Here is a 10,465-nt window from a genome sequence, read left to right as displayed (position 1 = left end):
TATGGTCTTTGTTTTTTATTTTGTTTATGTGATGAATTATATTTATAGATTTACATATATTGAACCATCCTTGAGATCCTGGGATAAAACCCACTTGGTCATGGTATATAATTTGTTTAATGTGTTGCTGGATTCTGTTTGCTAGGATCTTATTGAATATTTTTGCATCAATATTCATTAGAGATATTGATCTATAATTCTCTTTTCTTGTTGGGTCTTTTCCTGGTTTGGGGATCAAGGTGATGTTTGCGTCATAGAATGTGTTGGGTAGTACTCCTTCTTTTTCTATATTTTAGAAAAGGTTGCATAATATAGGTACTAGTTCCTCTTTAAAGGTTTGTTAGAATTCTGATGTGAAGCCATCTGGTCCTGGGCTTTTCTTTTTAGGGAGACTTTTGTATAGTTGATGCATTTCAGAACTTGATATAGGTCTGTTCAACATTTCCACTTCATTCTGGATAAGTCCAGGAAGGTGGCGCGCTTACATGTATTGGTCTATTTCCTTCAAATTTTTGTAATTCTGAGAATTGAGATTCTTGTAATATTCATTAAGGATTTTTTTAATTTCTGAGGAGTCTGTTGTTATTTCGTCTTTGCCATTTCTGATTGATTAAATTAGAGATTTTACTCTTTTTTCCTGATTAGGTTAGCCAAAGGTTTATCTATTTTATTGACCTTTTCAAAAAAACTAACTTTTTGATTTATTGATCTGTTGTATAATCCTATTGTTTTTGATTTCATTTAATTCTGGACTAATTTTAGTTATTTCTTTTCTTCTGCTGGGTTTGGGATTGGAATGTTCTTCTTTTTCCAGTTCTTGAGATGTCCCATTAAGTTGTTAACTTCCTCTCTTTCCATTCTCTTGAGGAAGGCTTGCAGTGCTATAAATTTCCCTCTTAGGACTGCCTTTGTGGCATCCCAGAGGTTCCGGTAATTCATGTCTTCATTATAGTTTTGTTCCAAAAATTTGGTAATTTCCTTCTTAATCTCATCTCGTTTAGCACAAATTTATTTAATTTCCATCTTTTTGTATGAGTATGCAGATTCCTGTTTTTACTGAGTTCAACTTTTATTCCATCATGGTTAGAGAAGATGCAAGGAATAATTTCTATTCTTTTAAAATTGCTGAGGTTAGACTTATGACCTAAGATGTGATCAATTTTGGAAGATGTTCCATAGGCTGATGAGAAGAATATGTATTCAATTTTGTTAGGATGAACTGTTCTGCAGATGTCTGTTAAATCCAATTGTTGAATGGTTAAGTTTAAGTCTAAAATTTTTTTGCTGAGTTTCTTATTGGAGGATCTATCTAACACTACCAAAAGACTGTTAAAATCTCCCACTATTATGGTGCTGGAGGAAATCAAGTTGCTCATGTCTGTTAGAATCTTATAAACTTAGGCACATTCTGGTTGGGTGCATAAATGTTAATAATTGAAATCTCATCATGTTGAGTGTTACCCTTAAGAAATATGAAGTGACCATCCTATCTTTCCTTACTTTTGTTGGGTTAAAGCCTATTGTATCTGTGAATAAAATTGCAACACTTGCTTTTTTCTGATTTCCATTTGCCTGAAATATAGATGACCATCCCTTCACCCTGAGACTACATTTATGTTTTAAGATAAGATGAGATTCTTCTATGCAGCTGATATCTGGCCTGAGTTTTTGTATGCAGTCAGCCAGCCTGTGCCTCTTTAGAGGACAATTTAAGCCATTCACATTAATTGAGAATATTGATAATCCTGATAGAATTTTGGGTATGGAGTTTTTTGAAAGTCCAGTGGACATTTTTAATCCTTTTACCAGTGTGGAAGTTGGAATTTGATCAAAAATTGCTGAGTCATGGTGGCACCTGTGGCTCAAGGAGGAGGGTGCTGGCCCCATATACTGGGAGTGGTGGGCCTTGCCCTGGCCAAAACTCTAAAAAGCAAACAAACAAAAATTTTTTGCGTGAGTTTACTTTGGTGGTAGAGAATTGTGCTGGTCATCATGGAGGATAGGTACGAGAATATCCTGGAGAGTTGGTTTAGTTATGGCAAATTTCTTCAACATGTGAATGTTATTAAAGTATTTAATTTATTCATCATAAATGAAACTCAGTTTAGCTGAATACAGGATCTTGGTTAAAAATTATTTTGTTTTAGGAGGTTAAAAGTTGATGACAACCTTCTTCTAGCTTGAAAGTTTTCAGCAGAGAGATCTGCAGTCATTCTAATATTCTTCCCCTTGTAGTTTATGGTTTTCTTTTGTATGGCTGCTTGCAGAATTTTCTCCTTCATATTAGCTTTAGTGAAGTTAATTATGATGTGCCTAAGAGATGTCTTATTTTGATTGAGTTGTGCTGGGGTTCTGAAACTGTCTGCTGTCTGATATTCAGTTCTCTTGGCATGTCTGGGAAGTTCTCAATCATAATCTCATAAAGAAGAGCCTCTGTGCCTTGTGAAGCCACCTTGTTGCCTTCAGGAATTCCCATAAGGCGAATATTAGTTTTCTTCAAATTATCTATAGCTCTCTGAGAGAATGATCCATTTCTGCTCTCTACTTCTCTTCCTCTTTGAGCATTTGGGAGTATTCAAAAGCTTTGTCTTCAATGTGAGAAATCCATTCTTCTGCCTGCTCCATTCTGTTACTGAGGGATTGTACTGTATTTCTCAGATCTTTGAGGGCTGCAAGTTCTCGTCACAGTGTGTCAAAATCTTTGGTGATTTTGTCTTTGAATTTATTGAATTCTTGAGACAACTTTTGAAATGCTCCTTGAATTTCTAATTCCAACTTTGAAGGTGTCCCACAAAACCCCTTGTTCAGTGACGCAGAGGAAAGCACTGCTAGACAAAATGATTGGAATGAAAAGAGGGGCTGAGGCTCTGTCAGGCACACAGCTGACACCTATGTTTATTGAGCTTCTTATAAACTTATCTTAGTAAAGGTTAAAAATAGCAAAAAGAAGCGAAACAAGGTAAGATGTTAAAACTGCCATTAAAACTCCAAATCAGCACAAAACGGCTACTGATCACAAGCACAGTTAAAAAAGGCATTTTTACTTCAGACTTAACCACAAAAGCGCCAGGATGTCTGTTCCTGTTTGCCCAGTGCCTGTAAGCTAAAACTGACTACTGTTGTGTAAGTAAGGGGGGAGATACAGGATACAGCAGCCCACTGCCTCAGCAAGTGTTATGTCCAGCTACAACCTGGCGAGACCCACCAGCTATCTTATCTGTAAACATGACTGTCTGCTTTTAGGCAGATCTAAACACATTCTCAGAATAAGCAGCTTAAAGTCACATCCCTCGGGGAGCACTTGAGAATAGACTAGTATGCTTAGGTACAGGGGGCTGCACCCCACCACAACTTCACCTCCATTTTATTAATTTTATTTGCAGTGCAAATTCTGAATTTGATTTCTGACATCTCAGCCATTTGTTTATGAATGGGATCTTCTGGTGTGTCTGCCATATTGTACCTTGAGGGATTTGATTTACTCTGATTATTCATGCTGTTGGAGTTTTTTACTGATTCCACCCCATGATTATTTTACACTGTTTGGATAGAGGAGTAGATAACTTGAAGTTGGATTGGGAGCTCCTAGAGTAGGGATTAACCAACCCTTTGCCCAAGAGCTGGGGACTGGTGTCTTTACCTTTTCCCATAGTTTTGCAAAGGACATGTACAGTGGTATGGCCTGAGACACTGGGGACCTGCTTGGTGTGGTGGGGCTAAGTGTCTCTGTCTTGTTTTCAGCTGGTCTCTGTCCAATCCTAGTGAATCAGTAACTCTGGGTTGAAGTCTCAGCTGTGGAGAAATACCAGCAACTAAGTCACCCCACCTCCCATGGGCAACAACTAGAAAAGGAAAATCAAACCTTCCCACAACCACACACTCAGGGTACCACTTTGGATAGTTTTTGGGTGATTCACCCAGGTAAAGAGTTTGAAATCAATTGTCTCAGTCAGCACACAGTCTCAAGTGGGATTGTACAAAAGGTCTCTGGCAACTAGATTAGCAGGGGTCTGCTGGCAGCTTCAGTCATGTCCTGGTGGTCCGTGGAGTCAAAAGGACCCACCCAGCAAATGAATCAGTCCAGGAAGGTTGATGCTCCTTTCCCTACCTTACACCTCTGTCACACCCAGTCACTGGTAACCCTGCAGGGCTGTGACCCAGTTCTCTCCAATGAGCAGATGCTCTAAGGGTTTGCATCTGCCTAAATCACAGGGAGATCTATGTTTCCTCAGCCAAACCGCTGCACTTTGTCATTAGCCAGCAGGGAAGCTGATGTCTGACAACTTCGGGTGCTTAATGGAAGCTGGGGCAGTTCATTCAGTTTCAGTCTTGCCCCGGATTGATGTTGCTGCCACTTATGTTTTCACAGAATTGGCGTTTGTGTCCCGACTATATTCTCCTGAGGACCAAGTGCTGTTTGAGTTCACAGAAACTGTGGCTCAGCCGTGCCCTGTGCTGCTGCCGTCGTGCCAATTCTCACAGAGCTGGCTTCTCTGTCTCCACCGCACTCTGTGTTGGGGTGGGCGTGGTTAAAGCTCACACTCAGCTCTCAGTTCCTGCCGCTCCCTGGGCTGATACGTGCACACAGCTCTCCCTGTCTGTTTCTTCCTGGGCTGGTGCTATTGCCCTGCCTGCTTTTGTCTCAGCTATGTTCCTTTGGAGGCCAGGTGCTTCTTAGGCTCACTAAAGCAGCACTTCTGACTCAGCCCTGCCCTCGGAGTATACCATTTCTGTGCGCGTGTATTCTAGTCTCTATCCCCACTGGGCTTCACCCAGACAGGTACCGCCCGAGGCATACCCATTACTCAAGGGGTCTGTGTTTCTGTCCCAGATCTGTTCTGCCAGTGGCTGCCACTGGAGTAGAGGCCTGACTTTCTCTGGTTGCCAAGAGAGGTAGGAAGTGTCTTTCCAAAATATCCCCAAGGGTGTGAGCCCTGTTGTTCATGCTGCTGCCGCTGCTGCTCTGTGCTGTGGGGCACTGCTTCTCCCTCTCCCTCTAGGTCCACTGTCTTCTCTTTATACCCATGCCACAGAATCAGCGTATACCTGCAACAGCCCACGTCTTGTCCACACCTCTCGAGAAAATGCCCAAGAATCTGGACTCCATGGGGGGACAGGCCTCCAGACCTTGGGGTGAGAGTGGAGGGGAGTGCTAGGAGTTCACAATTGCAGGTAGAGAATATATACAGTTTTATGCCTTGCAGGGAGTGCTGTGGCACACTAGTAGGTCCTCTCTGGGGAAAGAGTTCTGGTTTTTAGAGGGTCTCTCTCATGGGATAAAATAGGACGAGATCTGAACTCTGCTCACTTGTTTGTATAAAGTATACTGTTAGCCGTTCTCATGGGGGAGGGGACTCCCATTTGCTTGGCTGTGGATTTTGTACCTATTGTTCGTTTCCTTGGGGTCGCAGCTCACCTCAGCTGGGTTGATGTGTGTTCTTCAACCATCTCTCTTGGCTCGGCTCCGAACCGTCAACTTACTTGTTAAACTTCTGTCCTTTAACTCTTCTTCTGGATGGGAGCCTCTGTGGAAAGCTGGCTCCAGTTGGCCATCTTGCCTCTGCCCCTTATTTCTTTCTTTTTTTTTTTTTGTGAGACAGAGCCTCAAGCTATCCCCCTGGGTAGAGTGCCATGGCATCATAGCTCACAGCAACCTCCAACTCCTGGGCTCAAGTGAGTCTCCTGCCTCAGCCTCCCAAGTAGCTGGGACCACAGGCGCCCGCCACAACACCTGGCTATTTTTTGGTTGCAGCCATTGTTGTTATTTTTGGCGGGCCTGGGCTGGATTCAAACCTGCCACCTTAGGTATATGTGGCTGGCGCCTTAGCCACTTGAGCCATAGGTGCCGAGCCCACCCCTTCTTTCTTGATTTACCTGTAAAATACCTAGAACTTGAATTTTGAAAAATTTTGACCTTTACCCTTTCTCATAGTTTACTTGGTTGTTCATTTAGTTCTAGTGTTTGAAAAGTCTGAATTCATTTGATTCCTGGTGTTTTGTAGTAGTACATGTTTTCTTTTAGAGCCATAAACAGAGTAGCCATGACGTTTGGAATCTTAGGTGAATATGTAAAATGGTTTACTGATGTTATGTTGTAATACATGATAAAATAATAATACATTTATTTTCATACTTACGGAGACTCAGTACAGTCTTCTCTTTGTTCCCAGTATTCTGAAATTTCATGATGATAGGTCTAGTAGGGATTACTTTCATTACTTTTGCTGAATATTTATTGAGCTCTTTCATTTAAAACATTTTTTAACATTTTTTTGAGACCAGGTTTCATTCTGCCTTCCATGCCGGAGTGCAATGTTTTGATCATAGCTTACTGTAACCTTGAACTCCTGGGCCCAAAGGATTCTCCTAGCTCAGCTTTCCAAGTAGATGAAACTATAGGCTCCTGCTACCACAGCCAGCTAATTGTTTTTATTTCTTTGTAGAGATGGGATCGTTCTAGGTTGCCCAAGTCGTTCTTGAACTTCTGGCCTCAAGCAATCCTCTGGCCTTGCCTTCCCAAAGTTCTGGATTTTTAGGTGCCAGTGTGCCTGGCTTCTCTTTACATTTTCACAGACTCAAGTGATTCATTTCTGGGAACTTCTTTTACATTATTTCTTTGCTGATTTCTTCCTTTCCATTTTCTTCACCTTTTCCGCTGGAACTTCTATTTATATTTTGGGACTTCTGGATTGATTTTCTGATTTTCTTTACTTTGATCCATTTTTATTGTTTAGTTCTATTTTCTGGGAGATTTACGTAACTGTAGTATCTAATCCTTTTATATATGTTTATTTTAAGGTTAAGCTACTCCACCTTGGCATATTCTTGATCCAATGGATATTAGCACTAGAACTGTCTATTCATCACCCCAGAGAAAGTAATGTTGACTATTCAGACTAAGGTCATGTGCTATTCAAAAATTGGCCCTTTATTTGATTATAGCCTGAATGTAGTGTGAATTTATTTATATGGAGTCATCCTATCTCTTGCATTATGGCTTATAAGTGAGAAGAAGTGGGTCTATTGCATTTATCAGGAAGATCTCAGATTAAAAATACTGGCAACACTTTAATTTGAATTAAAATTATCCCTTTGGTAGATTAACTATAATAAAATTTAAACTAAAATACTTCCAAGCTTATTTTCATCGTATGTCCATACAGAATGTAAACAATTTGATTAGTAGCCTGTGTAAAAATTTAAGATTTTATTTATTTTTAAAGATAGGGTCTTACTCTGTAGCCCAGGATAAATATAGCTCACCACAGCTTTGAACTCCTGGGCTCAAGCAAGTCTCCTGCTTTAGCTTCTTTAGTAGCTAGGAATATGTGCATGTGGCATTGCAATATATATGTAGAGACAATGTCTTGCTATGTTGCTTATGCTGTTCTTGAATTCTTGGCCCCAGCTAGTTTTTTTTGTCTTTTGTGGAACTGTGGGATCTCACTAAGCCCAGACTGGCCGTGGCACTCCTGACCTCAAACAGTCCTCCCATATTGACCTCGCAGAGTGTTGAAACTATGGATGTGAGCTTCTGTACCAACTTTGAGAAATATATATTTTTTTGAGACGGAGTTTCACTTTTTCACCCTGGGTAGAGCGCCGTGGTGTCATAGCTCATAGCAACTTCAAACTCCTGGGCTCAAGTGATTCACTTGCTTCAGTCTCCCAAGGAGCTGGGACTACCGGCTCCAGCCACAATGCATGGCTGTTTTTTAGAGATGGGGTCTTGCTCTTGCTCAGGCTGGTCTTGAACTTGGGAGCTCAAGCAGTCCACCTGCCTTGGTCTCTGCCAGGATTGTAGGCATAAGCCACCATGCCTGGCCCTACCCTGAGAAAGATTTAAAGTAATAAATAATTTGAAAAAGAATTCTTGTGTCTTTAAAGCATATGTGAAGGATTTTTGATTATTCTTCTTTTTGGATTTTCTATGCCACCATGCCAGTTTTCATTGCATGGACATTCAGAATTAAAAAATTTGCTCCTGCCCAGCACAGAGGTTTATGCCTATAATCTTAGCACTCTGGGAGGCCAAGGTAGGTGGATTGCTTGAGCTTACGAGTTCAAGACCAGTTTGAGCAAAAAGTGAGATGCTGTCTCTACTAAAAATAAAAAAAAAAAACTGAGGCAAGAGGAGTGCTTGAGCTGGAGTTGGAGGTTGCTGTGAGGTATGACACCACTGCACCACTGCACCACTGCACTCTATCCAGGGTGACAGCTTGAGACTCTGTCTCAGAAAAAAAAAAAAAAGAAAAGAAAATTACTTCATTTTTTACAGTTTGATAGGACTGTTTTCTCAGTCTTCAAATAGTTTCTGAACTAATTGAACTGTGGTAGATTTTTTTTTTTTTCCCTTTGGTGAGACAGGATTTTACTCTTTCACCTTGTCTAGAGTACCACGGTTTCACTATAGCTCATAGCAACCTCAAACTCCTGAGCTTACACAAGTCTCCTGCCTCAGCCTTATGAGTAGCTGGGACTACAGCCACCATGCTGCCTGGCTAATTTTTATATTTTTAGTAGATGGGGTCTCACTTTGCTCAGGCTCGTCTTGAGCTCCTGAGCTCAAGTGATCTTCTTATTTAGGCCTCTCAGATTGTTAGGATTATAGACATGAGCCACTATGCCTGGCCTAGATGGGTTTTGTTCTTTAAAAATTATCATGAGACCAAATCAACAGTAACTAAATCTATTTTGCTTATAACCTAGGGTATGGTACAAATATCTTCTATCAGAGGGGAAGTAGTTATTCCTTTAAAGTCTTTTTTAGGAATATTCAATTCTTTCAATTTGAAAAAAGGAAAGGTGGCCTTTAAAAAGTCTTTGGCATGAAAACTTGGTACATAGTACATCTGCCACTTTTGTTAAAGGTGTATAATAGCAATTGATAAAAGCATATTTGAAAAACCTACTCTGACACTTTAACTTTTCAGATTAGAAAGAGAGTATTTCTCCAAAAACAAGAAACTAAATGAAGAAATTGAGGAACAGAAGAAAGTAATTATAGATCTTTCAAAGAGACTTCAGTATAATGAAAAAAGTTGCAGTGAATTACAGGAAGAACTTGTAATGGTAAGGATAAAACAGAAAACCCTATGGTATTTACTTTATTGGGTCATATTTGATGTGTATCAGTTTTTTTCCTTACTATGTACTGTACCATGAGATGATAGTATGAAAGTAATTTTAGTGACATTGCTATAAAATTTCAAAACTGAAGATACTGATTACATCAAAGATGTATGTGTGTATGTATATATATATAGTATATATAATAGAACTTCTATGATTGGAATAATTGAGGGAAACTAACTGAATTAGTAAATAGTTTGAATTATATGCTGTTTTCTAATGTATTCAGAACTTTTTATTTTTTTTATGTGCATAAAACAATATTACTTAGGTTGAAGGCAAACTAGGGTTTATAATTAATAGATCTGATAATTTCAAAGACTTCCTTTTGTAATTGTTTTTGTACCTGATCACTCTTCTCTCTATTCCCCTGTAGTGCCACTTTCACACTATCACCAAATTTATCTTTCTAAAATATTGATCTACTCTTGTCAACTTCCCTTCATTCAGAAAACATCAATGTCTTCCTGTTGAATAATGTCCAGTTTCCTGTCATGTAATGTAAGATCCTTTTTCTTTTGGCTCCATGTTAACTTTTCTAGCCTCTTCTTTTGTTTTTATCTTCTATGTGTCTTGCTTCAGCCATGTTGGAGTGCTCCTGGCCTTCTAAACGTATTTTCATATATTCTTGATTTTGTTTAGGCTATTCATTTGCTTGACTCATGTTGATTAAAATGCGCCTTCTCATCTTTTCCATTGACAAATTTCTATACATGCTCTAATGTCTAGTTCTAATATCTTTCAATCTGTGAAGATTATCATGATTCCACCTTGTGTACTCCCATATTGTCTCTGAGTTATTAGACATTGTACTCAATAGTTTAGAAAATAAGCCAGAATTATAACTAAGAATGCAATATTTAACACGTCACCAATGTAAGTTGCATGAATTCTCCTAATTCTGGCCATCTAGCTCTCCATTGACCAGATTATAAAATAAAATAAAACTGACTTAATTTACCACAGAGAATTTAGGGCGGTGTGATTAAAAAAAAAATTACTTGGTACCAGCAGATCTTTTTTAAAAAAATTTTTTACTGTTTGATGGATGGTCTAAAATAAGGCAAGTGTCCGTTCACCAACAACCTTTGTTTGCCTATTTGAGTTCTTGGTATTCATTCTGTTGAACACTATTGTTTTGATAATGGTGCTGAAAATTATAGACTGATAGTTTCTTCAGAGCTTGATGGATTGCTAAAAGCAACTGTGGATTTGAAGATAACACTTTCTTGTAGAAGAACTAATGGGATATTTAAAAACTTATTTAGGATGAGGGCTAAGTGAGGTATAGCTTATGTGGCTGAAACAATATGTTCTCTTTTTTTTTTTTTTT

General features: G+C 39.2%; 1 protein-coding gene across 2 annotated transcripts in view; it reads left to right on the top strand.

The window, feature by feature from the left end:
- CCDC171 (coiled-coil domain containing 171) overlaps positions 1–10,465 on the top strand; it is a 402,279-nt gene that overhangs the window by 93,822 nt on the left and 297,992 nt on the right. For both annotated transcript variants that reach the window (XM_003782870.3, XM_023509106.1), the window contains exon 10: positions 8,934–9,072. In XM_003782870.3, the coding sequence (XP_003782918.1) occupies positions 8,934–9,072 (139 nt within the window). The remainder of the gene's footprint in view (positions 1–8,933; positions 9,073–10,465) is intronic.

This window comes from Otolemur garnettii, unplaced genomic scaffold (assembly GCF_000181295.1).
Source record: "Otolemur garnettii isolate 467f Iridium unplaced genomic scaffold, OtoGar3 scaffold00006, whole genome shotgun sequence".
NCBI lineage: Eukaryota > Metazoa > Chordata > Mammalia > Primates > Galagidae > Otolemur > Otolemur garnettii.
The sequence above is the reverse complement of the archived record's forward strand: the minus strand, read 5'-3'. Positions and strand labels throughout refer to the sequence as shown.